The sequence below is a fragment of the Lepidochelys kempii genome, chromosome 23, assembly GCF_965140265.1.
Source record: "Lepidochelys kempii isolate rLepKem1 chromosome 23, rLepKem1.hap2, whole genome shotgun sequence".
NCBI lineage: Eukaryota > Metazoa > Chordata > Testudines > Cheloniidae > Lepidochelys > Lepidochelys kempii.
The window spans coordinates 14,028,926-14,048,440 of NC_133278.1; the positions used below are offsets into that span (position 1 = coordinate 14,028,926).

General features: G+C 70.1%; 1 protein-coding gene across 1 annotated transcript in view; it reads right to left on the reverse strand.

The window, feature by feature from the left end:
- Positions 1-381: 381 nt before the first annotated feature.
- Positions 382-19,515, reverse strand: part of BRSK1 (BR serine/threonine kinase 1) — a 33,032-nt gene continuing 13,898 nt past the window's right edge. The window contains exons 8-19 of the mRNA XM_073322007.1: positions 13,637-13,783; positions 12,925-12,956; positions 11,965-12,129; positions 10,531-10,628; positions 7,478-7,628; positions 7,052-7,112; positions 5,431-5,638; positions 4,491-4,539; positions 3,686-3,809; positions 3,032-3,212; positions 2,330-2,419; positions 382-1,598 (exon numbers count right to left, since the gene is read on the reverse strand). Of these exons, the coding sequence (XP_073178108.1) occupies positions 1,426-1,598; positions 2,330-2,419; positions 3,032-3,212; positions 3,686-3,809; positions 4,491-4,539; positions 5,431-5,638; positions 7,052-7,112; positions 7,478-7,628; positions 10,531-10,628; positions 11,965-12,129; positions 12,925-12,956; positions 13,637-13,783 (1,479 nt within the window). The 3' untranslated portion in view covers positions 382-1,425. The remainder of the gene's footprint in view (positions 1,599-2,329; positions 2,420-3,031; positions 3,213-3,685; positions 3,810-4,490; positions 4,540-5,430; positions 5,639-7,051; positions 7,113-7,477; positions 7,629-10,530; positions 10,629-11,964; positions 12,130-12,924; positions 12,957-13,636; positions 13,784-19,515) is intronic.

The following is a 19,515-nucleotide window of genomic DNA, read 5'->3' on the forward strand; positions in this document are numbered from 1 at the left end:
CGCGCTATCTCAGAGTAAATCGACACCTCTCTGGCCAGCTAGTGACTCAAACGCGCTATCTCAGAGTGTGACTCAAATGCCATTGGAGGCGGGGCAGATCTTTGCTTTCCCCGCCCAGAAATCCTTGAAGGTGGATCCGTGCTGCTACGAAGCCGGGTGAAGCGCGTCTACACTCGGGAGCAGGGAGGGGGTTTCACTCCGGTTTAACGAAATAGATTTCGACCCGGTCCCCGCACACCCAAGGCCTAGGCCCCTTTGCCGTGGCTCAGCCCCGGAGAGGGACCATTAAACTCGGAGCCTTCGATTTGCAGCCGCCCGCAAAAGAGGCGCGTCGGAATTGACAGCAAGGCGAAGGAAGAAAGACGCGGCCAAAGCCCAGTATTATTCCTCTGCCTTCTGAGCGTTTACCGGGGCCGGTGGGGTTTAATGGCTTATCGGTTTCCAACAGCCGCCGTCATTCGGAAACCAGCGGCTCCCCCCGCCCCCCACGTCGTTTTGCGCGACGGTGCAAATGGCGCCCCCGGGCGGCGTCGGCCCAGCAAGGCAGGAGGGGGACCCAGCAGGCCCCCAGCGACGTCGGTTCCCTTCTTTCCACGGATCCACCGCGGAAACCGATGGGAGCCGGCGGGGAGGGAGCCCCGGCGACCCCGCGGGGGAAGCGCCGGTCCCCTCCCTGCCTGGCTCCGGAGCTGGGGCAGAGTTTCACCGGGTGGGAGAAGAAATGCTCCCCCCCCCCGCCCCCTATGCGGGACCGGCAGGACGGGGCTTTGATCCGGCGTCAGGGCGTCCACACGCGCACAGCCTCCCGCCTCACGTCACCACAGCAGGGGGTCGGGGTGGGCCCCCCCCCGGAAAGCAGTTTGGGAAGAAGCCAGCCAAGGTCTGGGGTGCATCGAACCGGGGAACGAGGGAAGGGGGGGAAGCGGAGGAGTGGGTAACGAAATCCACCAATCCACTCCCTCCTCCCGTCAATACATTAAATTAAAATCTCGTTTCTCCCGCCCCCGCCCGCCCTGGCCAGCCAGCCAGCCGCCCCCCCCCCCGGACCCCCCCCGCCCCGGCTCCATCGCCCATCTGCTCAGTTCAGGTTTTTTTTTTTTTCCTCTGTGGATTTTTTGTGGGGTTTGTCGTCATTTGCAGTTTCCTTTTCGGTCTTCTGTGTCGGGGGCGGTCGGGAGGGTCTTTTTTGTGTTAAATATTTACAGGTTCACAGTATGGTCTGCTTGGACCATGGCACCTGCTCAGCCATTGTGTGTGTGGGGGGGTCAATTCCCGTGCCACCCCCCCCAGCCTGCCCCAAGCCCCGTCAGGGGCGAGGTCCTGTCCGTGTCTTTTTTCCTCTCCTTCCTTCCCCCCACCGGCTGCAGGGGGTCGCGGAGGCCGAGGCCAGAGTGGGGGGCTGTGCTCCCCGTGCCCCCCGGGGGGTCAAGGCTGCTGCGGGGGCTGGGGGGCCTGCGTCCCGTTGGACGACACGAGTTTCTTTTCCTTGCAGGAGCCGCGGCGAGGCTGCTCCGAGACGTCGGGGTCGGAGCGCCGGGAATTCTGGGCCACGCGGGTGGGGGTGCCCGGCGGGCGGGGCTGCTGCCCGTTCTTCTCATCTGGGGGGCGAGGGGGGGGCGGAGAGACACGGATTAGGAAAGGGGTGCCCCTCACTCCCGACCCGCAGCCCCCTGCTAGCCCGGCCCTGGGCCCCCCCCAGCCCTGCCGGTGCCCCTCACTCCCGACCCGCAGCCCCCTGCTAGCTCGGCCCTGGCCCCCCCGCAGCCCTGCCGGTGCCCCTCACTCCCGACCCGCAGCCCCCTGCTAGCCCGGCCCTGGGCCCCCCCCAGCCCTGCCGGTGCCCCTCACTCCCGACCCGCAGCCCCTGCTAGCCCGGCCCTGGGCCCCCCGCCAACCCTGCCGGTGCCCCTCACTACCGACCCGCAGCCCCCTGCTAGCCCGGCCCTGGGCCCCCCCCAGCCCTGCCGGTGCCCCTCACTCCCGACCCGCAGCCCCCTGCTAGCCCGGCCCTGGGCCCCCCCCAGCCCTGCCGGTGCCCCTCACTCCCGACCCGCAGCCCCCTGCTAGCCCGGCCCTGGCCCCCCGCCCAGCCCTGCCGGTGCCCCTCACTCCCGACCCGCAGCCCCCTGCTAGCCCGGCCCTGGGCCCCCCCCCAGCCCTGCCGGTGCCCCTCACTCCCGACCCGCAGCCCCCTGCTAGCCCGGCCCTGGGTCCCCCGCCAGCCCTGCCGGTGCCCCTCACTCCCGACCTGCAGCCCCTGCTAGCCAACCACCGCCCCCCCAGCCCTGCCGGTGCCCCGGGAGGGGAGAGGCCCTGGGGCCTGACTCACCGGCGAGGGCCTGCACCGAGGGCTGGTCATGGGAACTGAGCAGCTGAGCCTGGATCGTCTCCACGACCCGCTTGAATCGACGGCTGGGACCTGGGGGGAGGTGAGAGATTAAGTGTTGGGGGGGGCTCCCCGGGTCCTGTGTTCTGGGGGAGATGGGGTGCAGGGATATGGGGGGGTGCAGAGTCCCGGGTGGGATGTGGATTGGGGGGTCCCAGGGCAACGGGCTGAGGGTGACGGGGGGCCTGGGGACAGGGAGGCCTGGGGAAATGAGGTGGGGAGTCAGGGAAAGGGTTGCAGGGGAGCGGAGGCCCCAGGGGAAGGCACCGGGGGTCCCAGGGGCACCGAGGCCCCAGGGGCAGGGAACCCGGGCCCCGGGAGAAGGGAACGGGATCCCGGGGGAACGGAGGCCCCGAAAGCAGGGAACGTGGTCCCGGGGGAACAGAGGCCCCAGGGGCAGGGGAACGGGGTCCCAATGGCAGGGAAACCGGGTCCCAGAGGAAGGGAACAGGATCCCAGGAGAAGGGAACGGGATCCGGGGGAACGGAGGCCCAAAAGCAGGGAACAGAGGCCCCAGGGGCAGGGGAATGGGGTCCCGGGGGCACCGAGGCCCCAGGGGCAGGGGACCCGTTTCCCGGGGAAGGGAAGGGGATCCCAGGGGAACGGAGGCCCCAGGGGCAGGAAACGGGGTCCCGGGGTCCCCACCTGAGATGAGGGTGAAGCTGACGGAGAACACCCCGCTGTCCTTGGGGGCGGCCCCCCCCTCCGAGGCGCTGATGTCCACCTGGAACCGGACGGGTTTCTGGAAGACGGCTGGGCCCCCCGACGCCCGGTACTCGGCCCGGAAGCTCGTCTGGGACAGGACGCTGTGACTCAAGCTGGGGATCTGGGGGGCAGAGGCGGCAGGTCAGGGTCCCCACGGCTGTTCCCCCGGCTCCCCATGGCCCAGCCCCCTCCCCCAGTGCCCTGGCCAACCCTCCATGTCCCACCTCAGAGCCCCCAGCCCCCGTCCCTCCTCCCATTCAGCCCGGCCCCCCGCCCCGCCTGGCCCAGCCCCCATCCCTCCTGCCCCCATCCCTCCTGCCATTCAGCTCGGCCCCCCTGCCCCAGCCCCTGTCCATCATGCCCCCTGGCCCAGCCCCCAACCTCTGTCCCTCCTGCCACCCAGCCTGGCCCCCCCGCCCCCTGGCCCAGCCCCCATCCCTCCTGCCCCCCGTCCCAGCCCCCCCGTCTCGGTCCCTCCTGCCACTCAGCCTGGACCCCTGCCCCATCTGCCCCATCCCCCATCCCTCTTGCCCCCGTCCCAGCCCCTCATCCTCTGTCCCTCCTGCCCCCAGCCCCCGGCCCCCGGCTCCCCACCGAGAGGAAGGCGTGGACGATGTCGGCCTTGACCGAGCTGAGCGGCTTGTCCCGGATCACCACGAAGATCAGCTCCTCCTTCTCCAGCGAGATGAAATTCCCGAACCAGGACTTCTTGGCCAGCCTGGGGAGAGAGGGGGGGTCAGGAGAGCCGGGGGGGAGCTGGGGGCAGGGCGGGGAGGGAGCCGGGGGGGGGCAGGGCCGTGTGGGGGCAGGGGGGAGCCGGGGGTGGGCAGGAGAGCAAGGGACCAGGCCGGGGAGGGGAGGGAGCCGGGGGGCAGGGCTGGGCGGGGGCAGACAGGGGCAGGGGGCGGGCAGGGGACCAGGCCGGGGAGGGGAGGGAGCCGGGGGGGGGGGAACTGGGGGCAGGGCCAGGCAGGGGTGGGCAGGAGAGCTGCGGGGGGGAGCCAGGAGGAGGGGGAGGGAGCTGGGGGCAGGGCCGGGCGGGGAGGGAACAGGGGGGGCAGGGCTGGGGCAGAGGCGGGGGGGGGGGAGCCAGGGACTGGGCCAGGCAGTAGGGCTGGGGGGAGAGTCCAAGGGGGGCTCTCTGGGCCCTGAGTGGGTTGTTGGTGGGAGACAGGGGGCAGAGACAGGGGGGTCGGCAGGTGCTGGAGGACGAGGGGGGGCCAGAGGAGGGCGTGGGGGGGGTGTCAGCAGGTTCGGGGGCAAGCAGGGTCGGTGAGGGGAGTATGGGGGAGAAGCAGGGTCAGCAGGTGGGGGGTGGGGGAAGGGGTGGCATTGGGGGGTGCAGGGCTTGGCGGGGGAGCAGTGGGGCTCAGGGGGGGCCAGTCCCCCCCATACTCACTCTGGGGAGGACTCCGGCGTCAGGCTGGACATCTCCTCCGGGGTGGGGACTGCGGGGGGGAGAGGGGGTTAGAGGGGCAGAAACACCAACGAGCCCCCTGCCCACGAGCCCCCCACCCCCACCCTCTCTGATCCTCCCTCCCCAATTCCCCCCTTCTGCCTCTCCCACCACCCCCAGCACCCCACTGATTCCTGCCCTCCTGCCCCCAATTTCCCCTCCTGACCCAGGGTTTTCTTCCCCCCCGATCCCCCCATCCTGCTCTGCTCCCTGGCCCCCCAACTCCCAATGTCCCCCAGCCCCCCACTGCTCCCAGTCCCCTGTGTCCCCCGGTCCCCCCAGCCACCCCCGGTCCTCCCTGCGACCCCCCGATCCCCCCACTTTCCCCTGGGCCCCCCAGCCCTCGGTCCTCCCTGCGACCCCCAGATCCCCCCAGCCCCCGGCTGCCCCCAGTACCCCCTGCGATCCCCCGGTCCTCCCTGCAACCCCCCAGGCCCCCCAACCCTCCGCTGCCCTGTCCTCCCTGTGACCCCCCGACCCCCCCACTGCCCCCCGAACCCCCCAGCCCCCCAGTCCTCCCTGCAACCCCCGATCCCTCCACTGCACCCCAATCCTCCCAGCACCCCGCTGCCCCCGTCCTCTCTGCGACCCCCCCGATCCCCCCAGCCCCCCACTGCCCCCAGTCCTCCCTGCAACCCCCCAATCTCCCCAGCCCCCGGTCTTCCCTGCGACCCCCCGGTCCTCCCTGCAACCCCCTGCGACACCCCAGCCCTCTGCTGCCCCGTCCTCCCTGTGACCCCCCGATCCCCCCTGTGACCCCCCGATCCCCCCACTGCCCCCATGGCCCCCCAGCCCCCTGCTGCCCCCTGTCATCCCTGCGACCCCCCGATCCCCCCACGGCCCCCCAGACCCCCGCTGCCCCCCGATCCCCCCAGCCCCTCACCTTGCAGTTTCCGGCGGTGGAAGCGGGGCGACCCCAGGAAGCTGTTCTTGATGGAGTTGAGCCGCGTCTTCCAGGCCAGGCCGGCGGCCCCGGGGCTGGAGGGGGGGGTCCCCCCGGGGGTGCCCGAGGGGCTGTCCTTGGGTGTGTGGACAGGGGTGCCCAGCGGGGTGGGGAGGGGGCTGCCCCGGGGGGAAGGGTGGGGGGTGACCTGCGGCACAGAGGCGGGGGGGGGCTTAGTCGGGGGGAAGCGGAAGCGGGAAGGGGGGGTGGGGGGCGGGGAGGCGGCGGGGGGCAGCGGGAAGGGGGCCGAGCGCCGGCTCTGGTGCAGCCCCCGCCCCCCGGCCAGGCTGCCCTTGGCCGGCAGCGTCTGGGTCTTGGGGGGCGCGGGGGGCTCCGGCGTCGGGGGTGGGGAGGAGAAGACGGGGCTCTGGGTGGGGGGGGAAGGAGGGACAGAGAGATGCCCCCCCGGGGGGAAGGAGGGCGGAGGGGGGGGGAGAGCCGTGAGATGGGGTGAGCGTGAGGCGCAGCAATGACCCCCCGCAGCCCCCCAGCCATCGCCCCCGCCCCCGATCTACAGCCCTGGTCACCCGCTGCCAGGCTTCCCCTCCCCAGCCCCCCCCAACTACAACCCCCCATTGCCCCCCACCACTCTCCCCTCCCCCAGCTACACCCAGCCCCCGATCTATGACCCCCTGCCCCCCGCCAGCGCTTCCCTCCCCCACCTACCCCTCCCCATCTCCTCGATCTACGACCCCCCATTGCCCCCCACCAGCTCTCCCCTCCCCCAGCTACCCCCAGCCACCGATCTACGACCCTCTGCCCCCCGCCAGCGCTCCCCTCCCCCAGCTACCCCCAGCCCCCAATCTACGAACCCCCCATCGACCCCCCCACCCATTGCCCCAGGCCCCTGATCTACAACCCCCGTCACCCGCTGTCAGGCTTCCCCTCCCATCCCCCAGCCCCCCACCTACCCTTTCCCCAGCCCCCAATCTATGCCCCCTGGACACCTCCCTACCCAGCTTCCCCTCTCCCAGCCCCCCAGCTACCCTCTCCCGCCCCTCCAATCTACAACCCCTGTCACCCCCGCCAGCCCTCCCCTCCCTCAGCCCCTGCCCCCCAACGCCCATCTACTGCCAACCAGCCCCCAACTCCCCCCCCAGCCCCCAAACTCCCCACTGCCCACCCCACAACCCCCAGCCCCACAACCTCATCTCCCCCAGCCAGCCCCCCTCTATCCCTATCCCCCGCCCTGCCAGCCTTCCCCTCCCCCATCCCCCATCCCTCCTCCTCCCCCCAGTCAGACCCCAAGCCCCTGACCTATCTCCTCCCTCGAGCCCTCGCCCCCCCGCCAGCTGCCCTGCCCCCCGGGGGGCGTCTCTCTGTCCCCCCTTTCCCCCAGATTTTGCCTTTCTGCACCGAGGCCAAATGAGGTGGAATGAGGCTGCAGGGTCTGTGACCCCCCCCCACCAAGAGTTCCCCTGGACCGTGCCCCCCTTCCTGCCCCCTCAGCCCCCGTCCCCACAGCGACCCCCGCCCTGTCCCTGCCCCCATAGCAGCCCCAGCCCCACCCCATGGGGCAGCTCCGCCCCCTCCCCCGGCAGGGGGCCCGTCAGACACTCACCCTGGGGCTGCTCAGGGGGCTGGAGGACAGGCCAGTGGAGGCACCGCTGACGGAGCGAGACCTGGGTGAGGGGCACAGGTTGGGGGTCAGGGAGAGAGACGGGCCCAGCTCCAGGGTTGTCCCCCGCAGGGGCAGGATGGGGACTAGGCCAGGCAGAGCCATGGGGGGGGGCCGCAGGGACACAGACGGGGAATCCCCCTCAGCTGTACAGGGGCTCTGACACACGGCACGGTGGTTGCAGAGCAATTGGGGGGGGTGCGCTGAGGGGGGCACAGCTGCAGCCCCACCCAGTGCCTGGCTGGGAAGATGGGGCACTGCTGGGGGGCAGGGGAGGGAGGGCAGCGCCCCCTAGCACCAGGCTGTGCAATGGGCCCCTGGAGCTGTCACCCCTCCCCGCCTCCTCTGGTGCCCCCCAGCCCCCCTCACCTCTGGCTGTGCTGGGCCATCTCGATGGCCCGTCGGGCCGGGACCGGGGAGCCCCCATCGGTGACGCTCAGGACCTCCATGGACTTCCGCTCGGGCCGCCGTTTCCCGTGGCGGTTAAGCATCGGCGAGTCGACCCGCTTCCGGGGGGGGTCTGCCAGGGAACCGGCGGGGGGGAGGTGAGTGCGGGACGCAGCCACTCTGGGGTGGGGTCGCGGGGGCTGGGTATCCGGGGACCCCTTGCCCGGCGCGGGGACACGGCCCCTCTGGGGTGGGGCGCAGGGGCCGGGTGGACGGGGGCTGAGATGCGGTGGCTCTGGGGGAGGCGGGGGCTGGCTCCGGGACACGGGGGGGGGATGGTTTATGGGGGTGCAGTGCTGGGAGCTGGTTCTGGGGATGCAGCTGGCTCTGGGGGAAGTGGGGCGGGGGGCCGAGTGGACTCTGGGGGGAGTGGCACGGGGGGAGTAGGCACCGGGGTGGGCTCTGGGGGGGGAGCAGCGAGGGGGCGGAGGGGGCTCTGGGGAGGAGCGGCGCAGGGGTTGTGGCTGGCTCTGGGGGGGAGTGGCGTGGGGGCGGAGGGGGCTCCGGGGGGCAGCAGCGCGGGGGTTGTGGCTGGCTCTGGGGGGGAGCGGCGCTGGGGATGCGGCTGGCTCTGGGGGGGAGCGGCGTGGAGGTGGAGGGGGCTCTGCGGGGGAGCAGCGCTGGGGATGCGGCTGGCTCTGGGGGGGAGCAGCACGGGGCGGAGGGGGCTCTGGGGAGGAGTGGCGCTGGGGTTGTGGCTGGCTCTGGGGGGGAGCAGCGCGGGGGTGGAGGGGGCTCTGGGGGGGAGTGGCACGGGGGTTGCGGCTGGGGGGGGAGCAGCGCGGGGGTGGAGGGGGCTCTGGGAGGGAGCAGCGCGGGGGATGCGGCTGGCTCTGGGGGGGAGCAGCACGGGGGCGGAGGGGGCTCTGGGGAGGAGTGGCACGGGGGTTGCGGCTGGGGGGGGAGCAGCGCGGGAGTTGTGGCTGGCTCTGGGGGGGAGCGGCGCGGGGTGGAGGGGGCTCTGGGGAGGAGCAGCGCGGGGGATGCGGCTGGCTCTGGGGGGGAGCAGCACGGGGGCGGAGGGGGCTCTGGGGAGGAGTGGCGCTGGGGATGCGGCTGGCTCGGGGGGGAGCAGCGCAGGTGTTGTGGCTGGCTCTGGGGGGAGCAGCGCGGGGGTGGAGGGGGCTCTGGGGAGGTGCAGCGTGGGGGTTGTGGCTGGCTCTGGGGGGGAGCAGCGTGGGGGCGGAGGGGGTCCGGGGGGGGAGCAGCGCTGGGGATGCGGCTGGCTCTGGGGGGGAGCAGCGCGGAGGTTGTGGCTGGCTCCGGGCGGGAGCAGCGCAGGGGCGGAAGGGGCTCCGGGGGGGAGCGGCGCGGGGGCGGAGGGGGCTCTGGGGGGGAGCAGCGCGGGGGATGCGGCTGGCTCTGGAGGGGAGCAGCGCTGGGGATGTGGCTGGCTCTGGGGGGGAGTGGTGCGGGGGTGGAGGGGGCTCCGGGGGGGAGTGGCGCTGGGGATGTGGCTGGCTCCGGAGGGGGAGCAGCGCGGGGGCGGAGGGGGCTCCGGGGGGGAGCAGCGCGGGGGTTGTGGCTGGCTCCGGGGGGGAGCGGCACGGGGGCGGAGGGGGCTCTGGGGGGGAGCAGCACGGGGGATGCGGCTGGCTCTTGGGGGGAGTGGCGCGGGGGTGGAGGGGGCTCCGGGGGGGAGCAGCGCGGGGGATGCGGCTGGCTCTTGGGGGGAGCAGCGCTGGGGATGCGGCTGGCTCCGGGGGGGAGCGGCGCGGGGGTGGAGGGGGCTCCGGGGGGGAGCGGCGCGGGGGTGGAGGGGGCTCCGGGGGGGAGCGGCGCGGGGGCGGAGGGGGCTCTGGGGGGGAGCAGCGCGGGGGATGCGGCTGGCTCTTGGGGGGAGTGGCGCGGGGGTGGAGGGGGCTCCGGGGGGGAGCAGCGCGGGGGCGGAGGGGGCGGAGGGGGGGAGCAGCGCGGGGGTTGTGGCTGGCTCCGGGGGGGAGCGGCACGGGGGCGGAGGGGGCTCTGGGGGGGAGCATCACGGGGGATGCGGCTGGCTCTTGGGGGGAGTGGCGCGGGGGTGGAGGGGGCTCCGGGGGGGGAGCAGCGCGGGGGATGCGGCTGGCTCTTGGGGGGAGCAGCGCTGGGGATGCGGCTGGCTCCGGGGGGGAGCGGCGCGGGGGTGGAGGGGGCTCCGGGGGGGAGCGGCGCGGGGGCGGAGGGGGCTCTGGGGGGGAGCAGCGCGGGGGATGCGGCTGGCTCTTGTGGGGAGTGGCGCGGGGGTGGAGGGGGCTCCGGGGGGGAGCAGCGCGGCGGCGGAGGGGGCGGAGGGGGGGGGAGCAGCGCGGGGGTTGTGGCTGGCTCCGGGGGGGAGCGGCGCGGGGGTGGAGGCGGCTCTGGGGGGGAGCGGCGCGGAGCTTGTGGCTGGCTCTGGGGGGGAGCGGCGCTGGGGCGGAGGGGGCTCCGGGGGGGAGCAGCGTGGGGGATGCGGCTGGCTCTGGGGGGGAGCGGCGCGGGGGTTGTGGCTGGCTCCAGGGGGGAGCAGCACTGGGGTTGTGGCTGGCTCCGGGGGGGAGCAGCGCGGGGGGCGGAGGGGGCTCCGGGGGGGAGCAGCGCGGGGTTTGTGGCTGGCTCCGGGGGGGAGCGGCGTGGGGGTGGAGGGGGCTCCGGGGGGGAGCAGCGCCGGGGATGCGGCTGGCTCCGGGGGGGAGCGGCGCAGGGGTGGAGGGGGCTCCGGGGGGGAGCGGCGCGGGGGCGGAGGGGGCTCTGGGGGGGAGCAGCGCGGGGGTTGTGGCTGGCTCCAGGAGGGAGCAGCACTGGGGATGCGGCTGGCTCTGGGGGGGAGCGGCGCGGGGGCGGAGGGGGCTCCGGGCGGGAGGGGGCTCTGGGAGGGAGCAGCACTGGGGATGCGGCTGGCTCCGGGGGGGGGAGCAGCGCGGGGGCGGAGGGGGCTCCGGGGGGGAGCAGCGCGGGGGTTGTGGCTGGCTCCGGGGGGGAGCGGCACGGGGGCGGAGGGGGCTCCGGGGGGGTCTCACCGGCGTCGTTGCGGGGCGGCAGGTCCTCGTCCTCACAGCTGGGGTAACGCTCCTTGCGATCCAGCAGCAGGTAATAGATCATCTTCTCCTGGTTCTCCCTGGGGTGGCGGGAGGGGGGATCAGGGCCATGCAGGGGCCACCCCCCTCCCTTCCTGTCATTAACCCCCTCCCACAACTCCCCTCCCCTGCCCCTGCTCCGCTCCTTCCTCCTCCCCCCTCCCCTCCCAAGCCCCCGGCCACAACCCCCCACCCCATCTCCCAACCCCCTCCGGCCTCCTGCCCCCCCCGCATCTCCCCCTCCAGTCATGTCCCCCCCATGCCCTGTCTGTCCCCCACCACTGCCGTGCCCCTCCCCACACCGGTCTCACCCCCCCGCCGCACCCCCTCAATTGAACTCACCCTCCCCACAGCACCATCCCCCCCACCAGTCTCTCTTGCCCCCTCCCCTCCCCCTCCTGCCTGCTCGCTACCCCTCAGCCTGCAGCCCCCCGTACCCCTCTTTCTGCAGCCCCTCCCCCCGTCCCCCTCGGCCTGCAGCCCCCCGTACCCCTCGTCCTGCAGCCCCCCCATACCCCTTTCTGCAGCCCCTCCCCCATCCCCCTCGGCCTGCAGCCCCCCGTACCCCTCTTTCTGCAGCCCCTCCCCCCGTCCCCCTCGGCCTGCAGTCCCCCGTCCCCCTTGGCCTGCAGCCCCCCGTACCCCTCGGCCTGCAGCCCCCCATGCCCCTCTTTCTGCAGCCCCTCCCCCTGCAGCCCCCCCATACCCCTCTTTCTGCAGCCCCTCCCCCCGTCCCCCTCGGCCTGCAGCCCCCCGTACCCCTCGGCCTGCAGCCCCCCATACCCCTCGACCTGCAGCCCCCCATGCCCCTCTTTCTGCAGCCCCTCCCCCTGCAGCCCCCCCATACCCCTCTTTCTGCAGCCCCTCCCCCCATCCCCCTCGGCCTGCAGCCCCCCGTCCCCCTCGGCCTGCAGCCCCTCCCCCTGCAGCCCCCCGTACCCCTCTTTCTGCAGCCCCTCCCCCCGTCCCCCTCGGCCTGCAGCCCCTCCCCCTGTTCCCCTCAGCCTGCAGCCCCCCGTCCCCCTCGGCCTGCAGCCCCCCATGCCCCTCTTTCTGCAGCCCCTCCCCCTGCAGCCCCCCCCATACCCCTCTTTCTGCAGCCCCTCCCCCCATCCCCCTCGGCCTGCAGCCCCCCGTCCCCCTCGGCCTGCAGCCCCTCCCCCTGCAGCCCCCCGTACCCCTCTTTCTGCAGCCCCTCCCCCCGTCCCCCTCGGCCTGCAGCCCCTCCCCCTGTTCCCCTCAGCCTGCAGCCCCCCATGCCCCTCTTTCTGCAGCCCCTCCCCCTGCAGCCTCCCCGTCCCCCTCTTTCTGCAGCCCCTCCCCCCGTCCCCCTCGGCCTGCAGCCCCCCGTCCCCCTCGGCCTGCAGCCCCCCGTACCCCTCGGCCTGCAGCTCGTGCTGGAGTCGCCCCTTGTCGCGGAAGCAGCCCAGCGAGTACATGCTCTCCAGCACGTCGGGGTCCAGCTCGCTCACCGACTGGATGCGCCGGATCGACACCTTCCGCGGCACCAGCTGCTCCGGCTCGGGCTCGTTCTTCCCCCCCCTGCGGGGAACAGCCCCACTGCTGCTACCGGCGGGGGGAGCGCGGGATGGGGGGCTGGGGGAATCCTGGCAGGGGGGAGGGATGGGGGGGATCCCGGCAATGGGGGGGTTAAGCCGGGTTCTCATAAGAAATATTCAACTGTTGGGGTGCCGGGGGGGGTGCCAGGCTCTAACCAGAGAAGCCAGGATACCGGGGTAGATGGGCCCAGGGGTCGGGACACCAGGGTGATGGGGGCAGGGGGCAGGACATCAGGGTGATGGGCCCAGGGGCAGGGCAGGGGGCGGGATACCAGGGTGATGGGCGCAGGGGCAGGGCAGGGGGCGGGATACCAGGGTGATGGGCGCAGGGGTCGGGACACCAGGGTGATGGGGGCAGGGGGCAGGACATCAGGGTGATGGGCCCAGGGGGCAGCACACCAGGGTGATGGGCGCAGGGGCAGGGCAGGGGTCGGGACACCAGGGTGATGGGCGCAGGGGCGGGGCAGGGGGCAGGACATCAGGGTGATGGGCCCAGGGGGCAGCACACCAGGGTGATGGGCGCAGGGGCAGGGCAGGGGGCGGGATACCAGGGTGATGGGCGCAGGGGCGGGGCAGGGGGCAGGACATCAGGGTGATGGGCCCAGGGGGCAGCACACCAGGGTGATGGGCGCAGGGGCAGGGCAGGGGGCGGGATACCAGGGTGATGGGCCCAGGGGGCAGGACACCAGGGTGATGGGCGCAGGGGCAGGGCAGGGGGCGGGATACCAGGGTGATGGGCGCAGGGGTGGGGCAGGGGGCGGCTGCATGTGATACTCACAGGAACCAGGGATGCTTCTGGATCTGCTCCAGCTACGGGCAGAGGAGACAGCAGCCGAATTAGCTGGTCCTGCCTGGCCCCCACTGCTCCCCCCAGCCGGTGCCCCCCATTCCCCACAGCTTCCCCAGCCAGCACCCCCCACAACCCACAGTGCCCCCACAGCTCCCCCAGCAGGTGCCCCCCACACCCCACATCTCCCCCAGCCAGCACCCCCTACGCCCCCAGCCAGTGCCCCCCACGCCCCACAGTGCCCCCACAGCTCCCCCAGCAGGCGCCCCCCACACCCCACAACTCCCCCAGCCAGCACCCCCTACGCCCCCAGCCAGTGCCCCCCACGCCCCACAGTGCCCCCACAGCTCCCCCAGCAGGCGCCCCCCACACCCCACAACTCCCCCAGCCAGCACCCCCTACGCCCCCAGCCAGTGCCCCCCACGCCCCACAGTGCCCCCACAGCTCCCCCAGCAGGCGCCCCCCACACCCCACAACTCCCCCAGCCAGCACCCCCTGCGCCCCCAGCCAGTGCCCCCCACGCCCCACAGTGCCCCCACAGCTCCCCCAGCAGGTGCCCCCCACACCCCACATCTCCCCCAGCCAGCACCCCCTACGCCCCCAGCCAGTGCCCCCCACGCCCCACAGTGCCCCCACAGCTCCCCCAGCAGGTGCCCCCCACACCCCACATCTCCCCCAGCCAGCGCCCCCCAGCCGGACTCACGCTGAGCCGTTTCTCCGGCTCCACCTCGATCATGCCACGCAGGAGGCTCTGGCAGTCGGGGGGGATGAAGTGGGGCATGTGGAAGACCCCCCGCTTCACCTTCTCCAGCAGCTGCCGCAGGTTGTCGTCGTCGAAGGGCAGTGCCCCCTGCAGGACGGGGGGGGAGAGACGCCCTCAGCGGGTGGGGGTGACCATGAGATCCCTCTGGGGGACAGGAGCCCCCCAACCCTGGGGGGTCCAGGATGGCCTGGGGGTGGGGCTCCAGGGGGGACCAGGAATACAGGGGCTTCAGAGGGATGGGGAGTACAGGGAGGTCCAGGTGTACTGGGGGTCCAGGGGTGTCTGGGTGAAGGGGGTCCAGGGGGATCCGGGGATGGGGGTACAGGGTGATGGGGCAAAGGGGCCTGGGATTGGTGTACAGGGAAATGGGGTACAGGGGGAACAGGGATGGGGGGGTCCAGGGGATTGGAGGTACAGGGGGATGGGGGTCCAGGGAATGGGGTGTAGGGGAATGGGGGTGCAGGGGGAGTGGGGGTACAGGGGGATGGGGGCACAGGGGGAGCGGGGTGCAGGGGATGGGGGTACAGGAGGATGGGCGGATGAGGGTCCAGAGCGCAGGGGAGCAGGTGTACAGGGGCGCAGGGGGAGTGTGGATCCGGGAGATGAGACGCAGAGGGATTGGGGCACAGAGGGATCGGGGTTCAGGGGGAGCAGGGATCCAGGGGAGTGGGGTGCAGGGGTACAGGGGCTTGGGGTGCAGGGAAGTGGGGATCCCGGAGTACAGAGGTATCAGGGTGCAGGGGGATGGGGGTCTGGGGCGCAGGGCACAGGGGTACAGGGGCGCAGGGGAGGGTGGATCCAGGAGATAAGGCGCAGAGGGATTGGGGCACAGAGGGATCGGGGTGCAGGGGGATCAAGGTCCAGGGCTAGGGGAGCGGGAGTACAGCGGAGTGAGGCACAGGGATACAGGGGGTTGGGGTGCAGGGAAGTGGGGATCCTGGAGGACAGGGTATCAGGGTGCAGGGGATTGGGGGTATGAGGCACAGGGGTACAGGGGTGCAGGGGGAATGGGGGTGCAGGGAGTCAGGGGCACAGGGGAGCGGGGGCACAGGGTGTCATGGACTATGGGGGAGTCAGAGCCCTGCACCCCCACTTCCTGCGACTCTCAGCTGGCCAGTAAAACGGAAGGTTTATTAGCCGACAGGAACACGGCCCCAAACAGAGCTTGTAGGTACAAACAGGACCCCTCAGTCAGGTCCATCTGGGGGGCAGGGAGCTTGGACCCCAGCCCTGGGGCTCCCTCCATTTCCCCAGACCGCTCCAAACTCAAACCCCCTCCAGCCGACTCCCCCGGCTCCTCCTCCAGCCTTTGTCCAGCTTCCCGGCAGAAGGTGTCACCCCCCCCCCCCGCACCCCAGTGTCCCACCCCCCATGCCGACAGACCCAGTGAAACCCCCTTGCAGCGTCCCCAGGTCAATCCGCCCCCCCTCCCTGCTCCGTCACATCCCCCCCTCGAGACTGAACTGAGCGGGGTCACTGACCCGTGACCTGGGGAAGTTCGGGGCCCCCTCTCCGGGACAGCGCGTCCGCTATCCGTTGGCACTTCCCGTCAATGGACCACGTCCCTGGCCTAACCCTCCAGGAGCAGGCTCCACCTCAGGGGCTTGGCCTTGGCTCCTTTCATGGGGTGCAGCCCGGTCGGGGGGAGCGGTCGGTGTACGCGGTGAAGTGTCGCCCGAAGAGACAGGGCTGGAGTTTCTTAAGGGCCCGCACCATGGCCAGGCACTCCTTCTCGATGGCCGCGGAGTTCTGCTCCCGGGGTAGCAACTTCTTGGTCAAGTACCCGATGGGGTGTCTCTCCCCCTTTCCACCATCCTGCCTTAACGCCGCCCCCAGCCCCACGTCTGCCGCGTCGGTGAACACCACAAAGGGCTTGTCAAAGTCTGGGTTTGCCAGGACTGGGCCACTGACCAGAGCCTCCTTCAGTGCCCGGAAAGCCTCCTGGCACTGCTCGGTCCAGGCCACCTTGTCTGGCTTCCCCTTCTTGCATAGCTCCGTGATGGGGGTGGTTATGGCGCTAAAGTGGGGCACAAATCTTCGGTAGTATCCTGCCATCCCAACAAAGGCCTGGACCTGCTTTTTGGTGTGGGGAGCGGGCCAGTCTCTGATCACCTCCACCTTGGCTGGTTCCGGCTTTAGGCGGCCGCTCCCCACCCGATGGCCCAGGTAAGATACTTCGGCCATCCCCACCTTGCACTTCTCAGCTTTTACAGTCAGCCCAGCCCCCTGGAGTCGGTCCAGCACTTGTCTAACCTGGGACACGTGGTCCTCCCAGGTCTGGCTAAAGACACAGATGTCATCAATATACGCCACGGCAAAACTCTCCATCCCCCTCAGGAGCTGGTCCACCAGGCGCTGGAAGGTGGCCGGCGCTCCCTTGAGGCCGAAAGGCAGGGTCAGGAACTCATAGAGCCCCAGAGGGGTGATGTGCCGATGTGAGGCAGCAGGGAGGGGGGAGTGTTGACCTGGGAATGTGCCCTGGGGATGGGAGACCTGAGAGCCTGTAACCAGAGCCAGGAGGGGGCGGGGAGGTGACACCTCTGCCCAGGAATGTGGACAGAGGCTGCAGAAGGGAGCCTGCTGGGGGGGTTTAATTTTCAGTTTGGGGCTGGGTGGAGGAACACAGGGAACCCCAGGGCTGGGGTCTAAGCTCCCTGCTCCCCCAGAAGGACTTGACTGCGGGGTCCTGGTTGTACCCACAAGCTCTGTTTTGGACTGTGTTCCTGTTGTCCAATAAACCTTCTGTTTTACTGGCTGGCTGAGAGTCTCAGTGGATCCCAGGAAGAGGGGTGCAGGGCCTGGACTCCCCCACACTCTGTGACAGCTGGTGGCAGCGGTGGGATGTACTGCACCCCGTGAACGGCGCTTCCTGCAGTAAGTGACTGGGGAGCAGTAAAACGAAGGGGGATTGACGGGGACCAGGCGTGCTGAAGATTCAGAGAGAGACGGTTCCAGGGGGCGGTTAACCCCTGGGAATGTGTGACCAGAGAGAAGGACTTTTGCAGTAACAGGGTCCCCCGGGGGATTGCAGCGAGCGGCCCCAGGGGCAGAGGAGTCTGCAGCTCGACCCTGGCAAAGAGGTGGTGACCTCAAGAAGGACTGGCACACGAGGGGTTTTTCCTGGAGACTGTAGAAAGCTGCCCGGCCTGCGAGTGGTCAGCAGGGAGATGTACGCTAAACGCCTTAAGAGCGACCTGGTGGAGCTGTGCAGGCAGAGGGGGCTGCGCATCGGGAGGTCCACCAAGGAACAGCTGATTGCTCAGTTGGAGGAGAGGGATCGCTTGGATGACCCGATCCCTGTCCCTGAGGGAAGCTGCCTGCCGGAGGACCCAACACTGCAAGAAGCTTTGATAAGTGCTTCCTGGCCGAGCCTAAGGAGCGGGAGGACGTACAGGCCGCCTGGGAGGGCCCTTTCAAGGTTGTCAAGCAGCTCAATGAGGTAAAGTATGTGGTGGAGCTGTCGAACCGGGTGTACCAACGCCGGGTGTACCATGTGAATATGATGAAGCCATACTATGCCAGGGGGAATGTGGTGTTGGCCGTGTGTGGACAGTGAGAGGAGCAGGGAGATGACCCTTTAGTAGATCTATTCCCTGGGACCAGAGCTGGTTCCCCCCTGGAAACAATTCCCCTCTCGGATCAGCTCACCCCTGCCCAGCAAGCTGAGGTCAGGGGGGTGCTGCATCCCTACCGACAGCTGTTTTCCAACCAGCCTGGACGCACTAATCTGACTGTCCAATGGGTGCAGACAGGGTCGCACCCGCCGATAAGATGCTTCCCCTTCCGAGTCACAGGGAAAACTGCTCAGGACCTGGAAAGAGAGGTCCGGGACATGCTGGCTTTGGGGGTGATCCAGCCGTCTGCCAGCCCTTGGGCCTCGCCGGTGGTGCTGGTCCCCAAAAAGGACGGGTCGGTCCGGTTCTGTGTGGACTATCGGAAGCTCAATGCCATCACCGTGTCTGATGCCTACCCCATGCCCAGGCCTGACGAGCTCCTAGACAAGCTGGGAGGAGCTCGGTACCTTACCACCATGGACCTTACAAAGGGCTACTGGCAAGTGCCGCTGGATGCAGATGCCCGACTGAAATCGGCCTTTATCACCCCTCTGGGGCTCTATGAATTCCTGACCCTGCCTTTCGGCCTCAAGGGAGCGCCGGCCACCTTCCAGCGCCTGGTGGACCAGCTCCTGAGGGGGATGGAGAGTTTTGCCGTGGCGTATATTGATGACATCTGTGTCTTTAGCCAGACCTGGGAGGACCACGTGTCCCAGGTTAGACAAGTGCTGGACCGACTCCAGGGGGCTGGGCTGACTGTAAAAGCTGAGAAGTGCAAGGTGGGGATGGCGGAAGTATCTTACCTGGGCCACCGGGTGGGGAGCGGCCGCCTAAAGCCGGAACCAGCCAAGGTGGAGGTGATCAGAGACTGGCCCGCTCCCCACACCAAAAAGCAGGTCCAAGCCTTTATTGGGATGGCAGGATACTACCGAAGATTTGTGCCCCACTTTAGCGCCATAGCCACCCCCATCACTGAGCTATGCAAGAAGGGGAAGCCAGACAAGGTGGCCTGGACTGAGCAGTGCCAGGAGGCTTTCCGGGCGCTGAAGGAGGCTCTGGTCAGTGGCCCAGTTCTGGCAAACCCAGACTTTGACAAGCCCTTTGTGGTGTTCACCGACGCCTCAGACACGGGACTGGGGGCAGTGTTAATGCAGGAGGATGAAAAGGGGGAGAGACACCCCATCGTGTACCTGAGCAAGAAGTTGCTACCCCGGGAGCAACACTACGCGGCCATCGAGAAGGAGTGCCTGGCCATGGTGTGGGCCCTCAAGAAACTAGAGCCCTATCTCTTCGGGCAACACTTCACCGTCTACACCGACCACTCTCCCCTGACCTGGCTGCACCAGATGAAAGGAGCCAACGCCAAGCTCCTGAGATGGAGCCTGCTCCTGCAGGATTACGACATGGACATGGTCCGCGTGAAGGGAAGGGCCAACCTGATAGCGGATGCGCTGTCCCGGAGAGGGGGCCCCCAACTTCCCCAGGTCACTGGTCGGCGTGACCCCCCTCAGTTCAGTCTCGAAGGGGGGAGAGATGTGACAATGTGACGCAGCAGGGAGGGGGGAGTGTTGACCTGGGAATGTGCCCTGGGGGTGGGAGACCTGAGAGCCTGTCACCTGAGCCAGGAGGGGGAGGGGGAGGTGACACCTCTGCCCAGGAATGTGAACAGAGGCTGCAGGAGGGAACCTGCTGGGGGGGTTTAGTTTCAGTTTGGGGCTGGGTGGAGGAACACAGGGAACCCCAGGGCTGGGGTCTAAGCTCCCTGCTCCCCCAGAAGGACTGGACTGAGGGGTCCTGGGTGTACCCACAAGCCGTGTTTGAGACTGTGTTCCTGTTGTCCAATAAACCTTCTGTTTTACTGGCTGGCTGAGAGTCTCAGTGAATCCCAGGAAGAGGGGTGCAGGGCCTGGACTCCCCCACACTCCGTGACATAAGGTCCATGGTGGTAAGGTACCGAGCTCCTCCCAGCTTGTCTGGGAGCTCCTCAGGCCTGGGCATGGGGTAGGCATCAGACACGGTGATGGCATTGAGCTTCCGATAGTCCACACAGAACCGGACCGACCCGTCCTTTTTGGGGACCAGCACCACCAGCGAGGCTCCAGGGCTGGCAGATGGCTTCATCACCCCCAAACCCAGCATATCCCTGCCCTCTCTTTCCAGGTCCTGAGCAGTTTTACATGGTACACCCGGCGGTGGTGCGCCCGGTTCGACAGCTCCACCACATACTTTACCTCATTGAGCTGCTTGACGACCTTGAAAGGGCCC